This window comes from Oncorhynchus gorbuscha, linkage group LG11 (assembly GCF_021184085.1).
Source record: "Oncorhynchus gorbuscha isolate QuinsamMale2020 ecotype Even-year linkage group LG11, OgorEven_v1.0, whole genome shotgun sequence".
In the NCBI taxonomy this organism is placed as follows: Eukaryota; Metazoa; Chordata; class Actinopteri; order Salmoniformes; family Salmonidae; genus Oncorhynchus; species Oncorhynchus gorbuscha.
The window spans coordinates 38553314-38569302 of NC_060183.1; the positions used below are offsets into that span (position 1 = coordinate 38553314).

The following is a 15989-nucleotide window of genomic DNA, read 5'->3' on the forward strand; positions in this document are numbered from 1 at the left end:
CTCTGACACACACATTTACCCCACCAGACATGCCACCAGGGGTCTTTTCACAGTCCCCAAATCCAGAACAATTTCAAGGAAGCGTACAGTATTATAAAGAGCCATTTTTGCACGGAACTCTGTTCCATCTCACATTGCTCAAACGAACACCAAACCTAGTTTTTTTTAAAACAGATAAAGCAACACCTCAAGGCACAATAGATAGTTTGTTTATATGTATTGATGTGTGCCTTAAAAAAATATGTCATAAGGTGAATGCACCAATTTGTAAGTCGCTCTGGATAAGAGCGTCTGCTAAATGACTTAAATGTAAATGTAAATGTTCTGTCCTTGTCTACTAATGTTCTGTATTATATCATGTTACATGTTGTGTGGACCGCCGGAAGAGTAGCTGCTGCTTTGAAACATCTAATGGAGATCCTAATAACATACCAAAAATCTGCATCGACGGGGCTGCAGTGGAGCAGGTCGCGAGCTTCAAGTTCCTCGGTCCAAATCACTAAGGACTTCAAATGGTCCACACACTCACAAATAGTTGTGAAGCAGGCATGACAGTGCCTCTTCCCACTCAGAAGGTAGACAAGATTTGCCAATGGGCTCTCAAAATCTTCACAAAGTTCAACAGCTGCACCATTGAGAGCATCTTGACTGGCTGCATCACTGCTTGGTATGGCAACTGCACCGCCCTCAATCGCATGGTGCTACAGAGGGTGTTGTGGACAGCCCAGTATATCACTGGGGCCGAGCACCATCCCATCCATGACCTCTATATCAGGCGGTGTGTTAGAATGGCCCGGAGAATTGTTCTAAACTCCAGCCACCCAAAGCAATAGACTGTTCTCTCTGCTTCCAGACGGCAAGCGGTGCACACTCATTTGCTCACACGCGCGTGTGCACACACTTCATTTGCTCATACACATAACATGCACACACATTCATACTGACTCCACACACACACACACACACACACACACACACACACACACACACACACACACACACACACACACACACACACACACACACACACACACACACACACACACACACACACACACACACACACACACACACACACACACACACACACACACATTGTTGCTACTCTGTTGATCATTTGTCCTGATGCCTGGTCACCTTACCACTATACATATCTACCCTTCCCACTCCAGTATCCCTTGTAAATATGGTATTGACACTGACCCTGGAACTGACCCGGTATATCCGAAGTATGTAGCTTACTTACTTTCTCATGTTCTTCTTATTTTATTTCTGGCGGGGGCACTACTTTATAGTACTACTGCTATTGATTACTGCATTGTCGGGAAAGAGCTGGCACGAAAGACATTTCACTGTGCTTGTGCACATGACAATCAAACTTAGTCATGCAGTACCTGCTACAATTCAAGCGCTTAGTGACACACCCTCTTCTTTGTCTTTCAACACAGACATGGACATTCGCCAATGAGTCATCGTCGTGATGCGGTAGTCTGATTTAGGGGATCTTGGACTATTTGTTTATCAAGCCCACCCCGCCCCTGACCCCCGTCCATTCACAGTTACCTCCCCGAAAGACTATACACCATTTCCTCAAGCTCTCAAAAAATCTCCAACTATTCGGTCAGGTAGTAAATGTGAACATATTTCTCCAAACTTGTTTGGACCTGAGTATCAGGGTGTGTTCGTTACAATCCTCTACAGCAACTGACATACCATGAGACAATACCAGCTGCACTACAGTAATACTCTGACCCATAGGTTTGATCTTGGGACAGTGACGGATACAGTACCCTCGGAGCTACCCTTCGGAGATAATACAGGTGTTGTTTACAATGCGTTTAAGATATTATTCGTTGAACACACTGTTGCTCTTCCCACTTCACATCAAAAGAGGTTGAGAGACATAGTAAACAGTATTACGGAACTCCGAGGCAGAGCGGTGGTCAGGGTTCTCTCTCTCTCTCTCTCTCTCTCTCTCTCTGTCTCACACCACAGATCCCCAAATAATACCCATGTGGTGTTATATACCTGACCCGAGGCTGAGATAAATTAAACAGAACCACAGCTCTCCGCATTTACAGTGAAGTGGCAGGTTTCACAATAATATGGTCATGAATTCCTGGAGGAAGAAAACACAAACTCTGTCTGTCTGTCTGTCTGTCTGTCTGTCTGTCTGTCTGTCTGTCTGTCTGTCTGTCTGTCTGTCTGTCTGTCTGTCTGTCTGTCTGTCTTTAGAAGACACAAACACCTAGAACACACAAGCATAATCATAATGGAAGCTGCCTTGCCCCTTTCCTTTCAATCTGAAACCATGAAGCTCATCCTGTGTGTGTAATGGGGTCAGTATGCCTGCATTGCCCAGACTGCCCACTGACTGTGAACAAGATCCAGTTGAAAGGATTAACTGATGTGTGCAGTAATCCCAAACGCATGAGCAACCTGTCTGCAACAAAATAGCTGGCTTGCTGCCTGCCCTTCAGAGAGAAAACGTTGACTTTTTTAGCACACAGCAAAAACTCACGCAAACATACACCCGAACGGTGGCACTTATGCACGCACACAACTAACTCATCCGCTATAGCCTACAATTATACTAATTCAGTTTTATGGCATGACTTACGCCATTAATGTCCAACATTAAAAACAAGGCTTTATTTTTTTTTGCATAAGATCCTTGACAACATGTGCAATGCTTTCTAAATGCTTTCAAATCTGTGCTAATGAGAGTACATACAGTATGACAAACCAGTGCATTAAGTGGACATTTCACAGCAGTGTGTATGACTGGACCATATCAGTCAGATGCAGGCTCAGCCCCCTCCCTCCATCCCACCCTCCCTCCCTCCCTCGGTCAAAGTGGACTGAGACGATAGATCAGTGATCCTCAAACCTGCTCCTGGAGAGTCAAAGTAATGCAGGTTGTTAAGCAACCTTAGCGCCATCACACCTGATACAACAACCCCTTGAGACAGACTGTTAACATGAATGTTATTAAATATCAAATCGAGGAGCTGGTCAGCACACACAAATTTGGTTCTGGGTTTCAGAGTACGGTTACTGATTCAACTCATCCGTAATCAAATCTTCCAACGCCTTCATCGGCTGACTCCATCACCGCCGAGCTGTGACAAATCAGTTCTCCAGAAGGGGACAGGATGGAGGATCGCTGTGTTAACATTATCTTACATATTGGACAGACATTTGTTCTTTATTACTTGTGCTTTCAAAAGTGATGAGTGAGCTGATGAGTGTCTCTTATATACAATGCAACGTATACAAAATATGGGAACAAAATGCAGATAGATTCAGGAGGAGAATAAGCCAAGGTGCATAAACATCAAAAGAGGGGGGGGGGGATGCAACTCACATTCACGAGTGTCACATGGTGATTTCAAACCTCTACCGGTTCCGTCATAGGCTGTCAAATCACCCCCAGTATGTGACCGTCAATCGCCCAAGTTTCCCCGATTTTGACCGTCTTCATGACAAACGTCTTTTTGTTCGGCGCTACGGTCAAATGAAGACATCAGGAATCAGGTTACACTCCACTGAGAGGCTTTCTGGGTGACTGTAGGCTACCTCACGAATCAATCTCCCAAAATAAGAAAAGACAGAAAAAGAAAGAAGAGCCAAAAAAAATAAAAAATCTTAGCGGATGGAGGCACAATGAATCTAGTTCCAATGCACATTTTGTTGGACATTTCGATTTTCGATCAAAATATAAGACCAATATTTGTATTTTAAAATACTACTTTTGTTTGTTTTATCTAATTCAGATGATGTCAAAGCTCCATATACTCCATATTATTAAGGCCGAACATACTCATTATACTATCACCATACTATCTATCATACACCTGAGAAACGTTGGAGCAAATTAGTTATTTTCTCTCTATTATTGACATATACACTCTTAGAAAAAAGGTGTAAGTAGATCCATACAGGTTCTTCAGTTTGTCCCCATTGGGGAACCCCTTTCGGTGCTGAGTAGAATCCTTTGCAAAAGACCGCCCGGTATATGGTTCTACCAAGAACTGTTTTATCATCATCATCAAAAGGTTCTTCCTTTTATCTTTGGAAGGTTCTTCCTAGTACCCTTTATGAATGGTTCCACCAGCCTTATTAGCCTTCACCTTTAATTATTTATGACAATATATTACATATATCATAAGGCCTTTCTTTAAGGGCCTAGTTATAGCCGAACACAGTGGTGTTAGGAATCTCCTGGTTTACATGCCACATCAGGCCTGCAAGTCACATTATGCTGGTTTGCAAAGTGATGTGTAATTCCTATTGGAATCCAGCCAGAGTTAGGATAGCCAACAAGTGGAATTATTAATCAGCCCCACCCTGCATTCAGAATAACTGCCAGGGTAGGGAAGTCTGAATACTGAGACTTCCTCAGTCATCTAAACTGGAACAACCATCTAAGTAACAAACCCAACAGATTAGATCAGTTTAGAAAACAGTATGTTATTTATCTTCGTGTAGCATAAAATGTATTAGCCAATCAATGTACATGCAAAAACAGAGATATTACAGTAAAAAAAAGATCCCTGCATGCTGGGAAATACTATATATGGCTCTATGTACAATCCTTCTTGCCTTTCTTCCAAAAATGGTTCCTAGCATGTTAAAGTGTTTAGGTAAAACCATTTGCCTTACAAATAACCCTTGTCTTCCGAGAAGGGTTCTTCTGATCAAAAATGGTTCTTGGTAAAAACCCAGTCTCTCTGCAAAGAACTCTTTTGGCACCTTTTTTTCTAAGAGTGTAGGGCCTTCTTGATACATGCTGGATTTATGTCCGTTTTAGCTTAAATTCTAGGAATTGTTGCAAACAACTTTATGTACAAGCTTTACATTCACTTACATCAACAGCACAATCGAAGGTTTTCCTAATACTGTAAAGGTGCAATCTGTAAATTCTCTACCCCCATGTCGTGACAAGATGAATAAACGTATTTACGTCAATAGCATCTATTCCTCCTCTTCTTTTATACAGAATATATTCTTTTGGTGGGTACACTCGCATACACCTCTTTACTACTCGGAGGAACATTTTTGTTCAAACATACAACAACAACAGAAATCGAACTTAAAGACTGAGCTTGTAAGACTAGAACATTTTGCAAATGTCAGTGTGTCAAAAGCAAACATTCTGCTTAGAAGATGAGGAATGTGCCAAAACAGAATGAATAACACGTTTTAAGATATACCATAGGTTGACAGTGTTTCATTAAAAAGTATCAAACAACTAGGACACAGGATTCGAACCCATCGCAGATTGTCTGTGCAAACCCACCAGAGTTCACGTGGACTTGGGCAACTTTGGTTTAATGCCATAGTCTGGAGGGCGTTTTTAGTGCCATTGGGATGTTCTAAGTAAACCTGAGAATGTTTTGTTCTGTTGTATAAAGCCGATAAGTTTGTGGCATCATATGATCAGTTCTGAGTCAGGACGCCATACATCTAGGTCTTCTGATGTCTCTTCTAGCTTAGGTCCTCAAGGTCCAGGTCTTGGTACCCAAGTCGGATAGACGGAAGACCACAGTGTACAAGTTCAATGTTTCCCAAGGCTTCTCTTTCCACTGAACCCGGACCAAGTTGTTATTACGTCTGGTAGACCATGTTGTTCATATAGATGGGCCACATCACTTTCAGGTGAATAGGTTGGTGCAGAACCATAGATAAACTCTGGCTTTTCCTCTGACCTGATGGCATTCAGGTGAATGGGTTGTTGTGGTATTTCCTACGGTATCTCCTCTCACTGACCTGATAACAGACCTAAAGACAGTGGGGCACAGACAGACCTACAGGGTGGTGGGAAGGGTTAATTCTTCATGTCCTCCTTCTCCATGTCCTCCATGGATTTTCTTTTGAAAAATCCAGCCTGGTAAACGGAGCAAAGGAGAAAACATGGAATTTGGATTTGGATTTGAAATGGATTTGAATGGAAATGGATTTGGATTTGAATGGATTTGAAAGTGTATTGCACACATGGTCACACATGTTGAACCTCTCTATAATGCAAGCCTGTGCTATGTTATCTCTTCCCGATTGACACAAGCAGACAGAAGGTTGTGAACACCCACATACCTTCCATAGGGCGAATATGACCAGTGCCAGAATGAGAAGTCCTATTAGGATACTGACTATAATGATCCACAGTGGTATACCTCCCAAAGCCTCTTTAGACACCTGGATCTTCACCTGAGATAGAAACGAGAGTGTTACACGGCCCAGAAAACCAGCAAAAACGACAACAAGCAAACACATCAAATCGCATGAAAATGTATAGGTCATTGCTCTCACATCTCTGGCGTTATTCGCGGTGCTCAACATGAAGAGATCCGTGTTCTGGTTCTCCAGGGTGGCATGAACTATCATATGAAGGCTGGTGAACTCTGCCTGCTCAGCAAAGAATTGAATCAGATGAGTGAATCAGAATCAGTCAAAAAACACAATCATTCAATCTTTCATTCAATCAATCGATCACTCCATTATACTCACTTTGATAAAGGTGGGCTTCCACACCCTGAAGGTAACATTGACCTGGCTGTTGTTGACGTGAGGGATGGAGCAGTCAAATGACTCACATGGGTGGTCCTTACAGCCCTGCAAAGAAGAGGATACACACTGAGACACACGCACAAGACACACACACACACACACACACACACACACACACACACACACACACACACACACACACACACACACACACACACACACACACACACACACACACACACACACACACACACACACACACACACACACATTGTTGACTCACCACCAGGAAGTCACTGAGGGTCTCTTTTTTAAGGTTGAGAGTGTGGACATTGTTGTGGTTGATCTTTAAAGGGTTAATCAGATGGCCGGCATGGCATCTCACATCCTGTGGGAGACAGACAAGATCCACCGACAAATCAACCATCAGTCAATCCATCACATTGGATCAAGTTGATCCACACCACTAAAATTCTGCAGTCTGGTTGACTTCACAGTGTGATTATCTGTTGACCGGCAGAGAACCCTGTGCAGAGTCTCCCTCTATGCTACAGCACATGTACCACAGGGCGAGAGAGAGAGGCCTTACCTGTGAGGAGGTGACGTGAGTCAGGTAAAGCAGGATGTTCTCTCTGGGTGAGAGGTACGGGTACTTCACCCTTAGCTTCAGAGGAGGAGTCGCCATATCCACATCCCTATTAATCTGGAGGTTAGAGATACGGTTTAATGGCGGGAGCCGGGTTCACCGAGATTTCCCCCACCCAAACTCATTCTCGTTGCAGGGGATAAATGATGTTGAGAAACTGGTCGATTGTAATGAATGATTTCTATGAGCAGCGTGACGTGAAATGGAGCTGTTAAATAATACGTACATCTGAATCTGTCTTCTCTGCTCTGATATCTGCATGATCAATCATCAACATTCAAGTGTGTGGTTGTGAGTGTGTGTGCTGTTGTAGCCCATTTACTTGCACAACGTCGGCATGAATTCAAAGCGCTGCATGCGACCACGCCATGCAGACAGCAAGTAGGCCTACAGGCTATACAGAGCGTCACTCAAAAAGACGGCCATAGCCTATAACTAAACTCAACAAAATAGTGTGGTGACTTAGAGAGAACTTTCTCTAAATTCTCTGGAAAAAATATTAAACCCTAGTCAGAGAGAATCAGTAAAGTCACAGGTCTTTCAGTCACAATTGAATCACATTTGAGTTTCTTCAAAAGCTGAGGCAACTCAGAATGTGTGTCTTACTTTTGGGCACCACTTTGCCATATCTAACCAGGTCTTAGTCTCTCACCAGACTCAGGGCACTCTGACTAACCTGGTCTCACTATAGCATGAAACATGGTATTTTCATCATCCACATCTATACCATGGTAAAGATTAGGCAACACCATGGTGTTATTTAGGTGCATGGCAGTACCGTCATACTTAAAAGCTCAAATTATGGTACATTTCCATGATTCAGATCTATACCGTGGAACAAAAGACGCAATACCACGGTAATAAGTGATAAATAGATGTAATACCAAGGTAAATAGTATCGTGGTACATATTTGTAAGAGATGTCTTACTTTTTCGGGCACACCACACCCATATCTAAACAGGTATTAGTCTCTCACTAGACTCTGACTAACCAGGTCTCACTAGACTCTGACTAACCAGGTCTCACTAGACTCTGACTAACCAGGTCTCACTAGACTCTGACTAACCAGGTCTCACTAGACTCTGACTAACCAGGTCTCACTAGACTCTGACTAACCAGGTCTCACTAGACTCTGACTAACCAGGTCTCACTAGACTCTGACTAACCAGGTCTCACTAGACTCTGACTAACCAGGTCTCACTAGTGTATAACTGGGATGATACTGTATGTATGTACAGTACCAGTCAAAGGTTTGGACACACCTACGCATTCAAGGGATTTGGACTCTTTATTTGGACTATTTCCTACATTGTAGAATAGTGAAGACATCGAAACTATGAAATAACACACATGGAATCATGTAGTAACCAAAAAAAGTGTTAAAAGATCCAAAATATATTTAAGATTCTTCAAATGTCTTCTTTTTGCCTTGATGACAGCTTTGCCCACTCCTGGCATAGTAAAGATCAAGAAAAACTCTGGAATGCGTCGGTGTGTCCAAACTTTGGACTGGTGCCGCATGTCTTACCGTGTAGCTGATCTTGACCTCTTCTCCTATCACACTGGTGCCGTTGAAGAACCTGGGGTGCTGCTCTCCCTCTTTCACTATGATGTGGTCCTCCTTCATGTGCCGCTCACTGAGAGACGGAGGAATGAGGAAAGGAGACGGAAAGATTTGGAAAACGGTCAAACGTTTTTTTTTTTTTTTTTTGGAACCTGTGCAAATAAGAATGCGCTGCGTGTGTTGCAGGCGCTGTCTGTACTCACGCGGTGAATCTAAGTCCGGCCTCGTACTTCACAGGGATGGAGATTTTCACAGAGTTATCAAAAAGGGTGCTGTTCACTTCGTCGCTGTCACTGTAGTAAGGGGAAAGCCATTGCATTAGAATTTTGACGTTACGATACTTCTTTTGATCACTCATGTATTTTCTGTTGTCGTTTAGATTTAGCGTGACACCATGGCTTACTGTACCTGGTCGCAGTTACGTTGATCTGAATTTCCTTCCAGATATGTGCAGGGTTGACTTCAAACAGGATCTTAAAGACCTCCTGCAGAGAGAGAACAAGCAGACACATCAGTGGCCTGAAGTCCATAGTGAGTCTAATGGTATGAGCATATATATGAATTATTGCAAATTTTTGCAAGGATTGTATTATATATATATACAGTCCCAGTCAAAAGTTTGGATACACCTACTCATTCAAGGGTTTCTTTATTTTTTACTCTTTTCTACATTGTGGAATAATAGTGAAGACATCAAAACTACGAAATAACACACATGGAATCATGTAGTAACCGAAATTGTTATGCAAATAAAAATACATTTTATAGTTGGGATTTTCCAAAGTAACCACCCTGCCTTGATGACAGCTTTGCACACTCCTGGTATTCTCTCAACCAGCTTCATGCATTTCAATTAACAGGTGTGCCTTGTTAAAAGGTAACTTGTGGAATTTCTTTCCTTAATGCGTTTGAGCCAATCAGTTGTGCTCTGACCAGGTAGTGGTGGTATACAGAAGATAGCCCTATTTGCTAAAAGACCAAGTCCATATTAAGGCAATAACAGCTCAAATAAGCAAAGAGAAACAACAGTCCATCATTACTTTAAGACATGAAGGTCAGTCAATGTGGAACATTTCCAGAACTTTTCAAAAACAGTCAAGCGCTATGATGAAACTGGCTCTCATGAGGACCGCCACAGGAATGGAAGACCCAGAGTTACCTCTGCTGCAGAGGATACGTTAATTAGAGTTACCAGCCTCAGTCCAAATAAATGCTTCACAGAGTTCACATAACAGACACATCTCAACATCAACTGTTCAGAGGAGACTGTGTCGATCAGGCATTCATGGTGGAATTGCTGCAAAGAAACCACTACTAAAGGACACCAATAATAAGAAGAGACTTGCTTGGGCCAAGAAACACGAGCATTAGAGCGGTGGAAATCTGTCCTTTGGTCTGATGAGTCAAAATGTCAGATTTTTGGTTCCAACCGCCATGTCTTTGTGAGATGCAGAGTAGGTGAACGGATGATCTCTGCATGTGTGGTTCCCACCGTGAAGCATGGAGGAGGAGGTGTGATGGTATGGGGGTGCTTTGCTGGTGACACTGTCTGTGATTTATTTAGAATTTAAGGCACACTTAACCATCATTGCTACCACAGCATTCTGCAGCAATACACCATCCCATTTGCTTTGGGTTTGGTGGGACTATCATTTGTTTTTCAACAGGACACTGACCTAACACACCTCCAGGCTGTTTAAGGGCTATTTCACCAAGAAGGAGAGTGATGGAATACTGCATCAGGTGACCTGGCCTCCACAATCACTCGATCTCAACCCAATTGAGAGGGTTTAGGACGAGTTGGACTGCAGAGTGAAGGAAAAGCAGCCAACAAGTGCTCAGCATATGTGGGAACTCCTTCAAGACTGTTAGAAAAGCTTTCCTCATGAAGCTGGTTGAGAGAATGCCAAGAGAGTGCAAAGCTGTCATCAAGGCAAACAGTGTCTACATTGAAGAATCCCCAAAATATATTTTGATTTGTTTAACACCTTTTTGGTTACTACATGATTCCATGTGTTATTTAATAGTTATCATGTCTTCACTATTATTCTACACTGTAGAAAATAGTCAAAAATAAAGAAAAACCCTTGAATGTGTAGGTGTGTCCAAACTTTTGACTGGTACTATATATTTACAAAACAATATATGGAGGATTGGAAATGATGCAGACAATTACATTGATGGAAGCTACAATCTATCTGCAATATTAAAGCTGATCTACCCCCTAAAAAATGTTAATCAATAAAAAAAATAGATACATATTTATATAGAAATATATAATAATAAAGAAACGTCTTACCTCTACATTGCTTTTGAGGAATGGATATCCCACAGCACACTCAACTTTGGTATTATTTAGACTACAGTCTTTTTCTTTGGGCTGCTGAGTAAAGGGAGAGATGTCAAAACATACTGACAGAAATGATGACTGAGAAATGAAATTTGGATGTTCAAGACAGTAGAAGTTGAACGAACTGCAAAAATCACTGAAGCTGGAGACTCATATCTCCCTCACTAGCTTTAAGCACCAGCTGTCAGAGCAGCTCACAGATCACTGCACCTGTACATAGCCCATCTGTAAACAGCCCATACAACTACCTCATCCCCATACTGTATTTATTTATTTATTTATTTATCTTGCTCCTTTGCACCCCCAGTATCTCTACTTGCAGATTCATCTTCTGCACACTTATTTGTATTGCTTTTAATCTTTTTAATTAATTAATCTTATTAACACTTTGTTCTAGCTAGCTATTTGTGTAAGTAGCTATCAAGTAAACACAATGATCGAGTTACTCTTGTAATTTTATTGTTTTAAGTCTTTTGCTTGTAGTGTGATTTGTCTGTTTAATTGCTATATTGTAATTACTTCGCCACCATGGCCTATTTATTACCTTAACTCCCGTATCTTACCTCATTTGCACTCACTGTATATAGACTTTTTGTTTTCTTTTGTTCTACTGTATGTTTTGTTTATTCCATGTGTAACTCTGTGTTGTTGTGTGTCGAACTGCTTTGCTTTATCTTGGCCAGATCGCAGTTGCAAATGAGAACTTGTTCTCAACTAGCCTACCTGGTTAAATAAAGGTGAATATATATATATATATAATTACACAACTGTTATAAAGACAGCGAGGAACCTCACCTCGACCTTGACGTAGTTTATGTTTTCAGTAAAGCTCAGCATAACTTTGGTGTTGTACGCATTGTCTTTGCTGTTTCTAGTGGTGATCAGAACGTGGAACTTCTCCTTGTTCGCTTTGATCACAAGACTGCAAAGAATAGGAAAGTTACTACCGTAGCAGGGTAAATGTAATTTGGGCATTTCAACTGAAGCAACACAAGAGGGCGCCAAAGTACAATTTAAGGGCAACATAACTGCTACTGAACTGTCACATAACTGTTGACAGTTTGATGGACTGAAGAAATACAATCATTGTGATAATACCTTTGTATGCTTGGCACAGCCTTCAGCGATAGGTCAGCTATGCACCTGTCATCGGTCCCACAGTCCACCAAAGGAATCTGAATGACATGTGCATGGTTACAAGAAATACAAAACATGTACAAGACAGAACGAGCAAGAAAGCAGTCAAAAACGAATTCACTTGCTTAGCAATTGCGTCAAGAGACAGTGAATTGTCTCTGTTCTTGTTTGCTTTTGACTGAAATAGTGAAATTGCATTCCTAACATTTGATCAAGATCAAGTGTCTGCTCCCAAGAATGACAATCTGGGATTTTATACAATGTCTTAGGGAAAACATAGCGCTTTCGTGTGATAACTATGTGTGTGTGTGTGTGTGTGCACTCGTGTATTTGTTCCAACACCACGCCCTGTTACTGTATAGTGAGGGCACACTCCTCTAGTGTAACAGAAGAGCATCCTCCATGACCCTGAGTAGCATGTTGTACCAGAAACATTGTATATAACAGTGGAGGCTGCTGAGGGGAGGACGGCTCATAAAAATATCTGGAAAGGAGCGAATGGAATGGTATCAAACACATGGAAAGTCATTTCGCTCCAGTCACTACCACGAGCCCATCCTCCCTAATTAAGGTGCCACCAACCTCCTGTGGTTGACGAGATGGTATATTGTCTCCGCCCTAATAATAGGAGTCGTCCCAAAGACAGGAAGGCAAGTGGTCAGCTTATCGGTCAGTTTATCGGTCAGTTTATCAGTCTGCTTATCGGTCAGCTTATCGCTGTATTCCTGTGTGGACAGATGTTGACGGGAGTGGACCCTCTCACTTCGCCACTTCCTCTCTGGTTGTACTGAGAGTGGTGCGGTGTGTTTGATAGCATGAGAACTCAGGCCTGAGAACCAGTGAACACGTGCTAACTTTACTAAACAGACATGTAAACTTGGATGTAATCGCACTCTGGAATTTGAGGCTTCGAGGAATCCCTGTTCGGTCCTTCTGTAGCTCAGTTGGTAGAGCATGGCGCTTGTAACGCCAGGGTAGTGGGTTCGATCCCCGGGACCATCCATACGTAGAATGTATGCACACATGACTGTAAGTCGCTTTGGATAAAAGCGTCTGCTAAATGGCATATATTATTATTATTATTATTATTATTCTCCAGCCACATGTTTTGGCTCTCCGTCCGCCTGGCAAATAGCTCATAAGAACTATGTGTGTGTGGGAGCGCCACTATGGAAACAGGACAACTGCCTGTCAGTGTTTTAAAGCTCATAAGCCTCTTATATGAACTAGTGAAGGATGGAGGACAGCTGTTGCTGATGATAAGTGCTGCAGAGAGCATGACTGTGTAAAGTACTGATTACTGACTTCTCTGCTCACACATTGCATATTCACCACTGTATTATGTGATAGCTGAGGTATAATCCAATCAGGAAGGTAGGAAATCAATGTGTGCACACAGTGAGGGCCTCTAGTGGCTACAGAGGCAAGCAAGCCAAGGTATACACAATTCATGGCAAGCCAAAAGTTACTGGTGTGTGTGTGTGTGTGTGTGTGTGTGTGTGTGTGTGTGTGTGTGTGTGTGTGTGTGTGTGTGTGTGTGTGTGTGTGTGTGTGTGTGTGTGTGTGTGTGTGTGTGTGTGTGTGTGTGTGTGTGTGTGTGTGTGTGTGTGTGTGTGTGTGTGTGTTAAATCTGGCGCAGTGTGGTTTATTTTACCGTTTTGTTCAGTGACGTTGGTAGATCTCCATCCAGGACGGGACCCGTGTCCTCAGCCAGGCCAAACTCTAAGGAGACCATGATTGGGTCTCTGAAGTCCAATTTAGCCTAAAGGGAGGAGGGGCTAATGTAATTACATGTACAATGTATCCAGGGGCATCATGCACCATTTATTTTAGAGCGGGGCGTGATGTAGGTGAGGAGGGAGGGGTGGTGGTTGGAGAATCAGGGATAATTTGGCATTTTTCAAACATCTGAAACAGCTTTACCTGTAAGCTAGAGACATAATCGTTATGCATCATTCTATGTAAAAAAAAAAAATATATATATATATATATATATATATATATATATATATATATATATATATATATATATAAATAAAAATATGTCTATTTCTCTGCATTGGTTATCTAAGTATACCTCTTTATACCTGTTCAACTGTCATTTTAATTATAATTTCTAAAGTTTAGCAACATTTCCAGCAGGCATGTCAGCTAAAATAGTTAGACAAGCTAATCTAACTTGAGCGATAGCCTGAAATGGCTTGGTGGCTAGTTATGAGGTTGGGAGGTTGGAAACCTATCTATCTGGCTAGCTAAAGCTAACTTCATCCAATTGCTAGGTGGCTAGTATTACAGATAAACAACTAAATATTTTTTGGTTTATGTATTCATCAAGAAGGAAACAAGAGGCTACGTAGCTTGATCAAATTCATTTACAAACGTACCTCCTGCCCTTCACCGGCTGCTAAACATCGAATCGAACGTGGTGTGTGTGTCACTCCACACTCTCTCTCCTCCTCCACTGAAGATACTGTATGCACTAGAGCAGGGATGGGCAACTTTGATGGGGGTGGGGGCCACCAAAAATCTGAACTCATCATGACGGGCCGCAGTAGACTAGCAGGTCTGTGTACCCACATACATACCCACATATACAGTCAGAGCTGGCCCTAGCCTTTTGGGTGGCCCTAAGTGAAATGTTGTTAGGGGGACCCCCCCCCCAAAAAAAACTTGCATTCAAAACATTTTAGCGACCCCCTTCCTGACATCGGAGAGTTTTCATTTCCTGTAATTCCATCGGCACCCTCCACCAGCTAGCTAGCTCTCTCTCTCTCTCTGTGTGTCTTTGACCTGTCATCGTAAATTAAGTTCAATGAAAAATGCATTTCTGTGAAGGTTAATAAGTGAATGTAACTATCTAGTTGGAGATCAGACCTCGGGGATGTTTGTCTGATACAATACAAAGTCTCATTAGAAAAAAAGATGGCATTGGTTTAGAACAAGGGTCTGATGACGCTCAAACATATGTCTACCCCCCTCTGCCTCTCTGCCTCTCTCTCTCTCTCTCTCTCTCTCTCTCTCTCTCTCTCTCTCTCTCTCTCTCTCTCTCTCTCTCTCTCTCTCTCTCTCTCTCTCTCTCTCTCTCTCTCTCTCTCTCTCTCTCTCTCTCTCTCTCTCTCTCTCTCTCTCTCTCAATAGTCGTCGTCGGGGCATTCTCTTCACCTTGCTTTGATCAGTAAAGCTCTGGTTCCCATTACAGTCAAGGTCTTCTGTCGTTTAAAAGCTCTCTTCTTTTCATCTGGCCTCCTCACTAAAACCGTATAATGTACAACTATCTGATACAAAACAACCAATCGAACAATTAACAATCAATGTAAAGTGAATCTATTTTTAGGCCACTTTTAAGCTGAAATGTTTGTATGTACAGTAATGGGCCTTTTGTAAAAGTGGTTGTTTTCCTTTTCCCTTTGATCAAGGGAGGGAGATATTCCTACCCAACCTGGACTCAGGGATAGACGTAACACAGTAAATGTAAACTGCCTCCCACCATTTCGTATAATATGTTATGAATTACAATTTGTATGATATTTAGGGAGGCAGCTTTTTGTTAAAAATCGCACAACATTTCTAAGTCCTGCTACTCATGCCAGGAATATAGTATATGCATATGATAAGTATGTGTGTATATAAAACACTCTGAAGTCTTTAAAACTGGTTAAATCGTGTCTGTGGCTATAACAGAACGTGTTTAGGAGTAAAAATCCCTCGAAAAACTGTTCACCAAAAACAAAACAAAAATATTAATCCGCCAGTCAATGTATTGTCTAAGACAACAGACAAA

General features: G+C 42.0%; 1 protein-coding gene across 4 annotated transcripts in view; it reads right to left on the reverse strand.

Moving 5' to 3' along the window:
- Positions 1–4453: 4453 nt before the first annotated feature.
- Positions 4454–15989, reverse strand: part of itga1 (integrin, alpha 1) — a 68272-nt gene continuing 56736 nt past the window's right edge. For 3 of the 4 annotated variants that reach the window (XM_046369554.1, XM_046369552.1, XM_046369556.1), the window contains 13 exons: positions 13863–13970; positions 12170–12246; positions 11867–11993; positions 11021–11104; positions 9130–9206; positions 8925–9014; positions 8686–8794; positions 7100–7213; positions 6794–6898; positions 6511–6615; positions 6313–6408; positions 6097–6210; positions 4454–5890 (listed from right to left, as the gene is read on the reverse strand). In XM_046369554.1, coding sequence (XP_046225510.1) covers positions 5831–5890; positions 6097–6210; positions 6313–6408; positions 6511–6615; positions 6794–6898; positions 7100–7213; positions 8686–8794; positions 8925–9014; positions 9130–9206; positions 11021–11104; positions 11867–11993; positions 12170–12246; positions 13863–13970 — 1266 coding nt within the window. In that variant the 3' untranslated portion in view covers positions 4454–5830. The remainder of the gene's footprint in view (positions 5891–6096; positions 6211–6312; positions 6409–6510; positions 6616–6793; positions 6899–7099; positions 7214–8685; positions 8795–8924; positions 9015–9129; positions 9207–11020; positions 11105–11866; positions 11994–12169; positions 12247–13862; positions 13971–15989) is intronic. The other variant, XM_046369555.1, reaches the window with a different exon arrangement.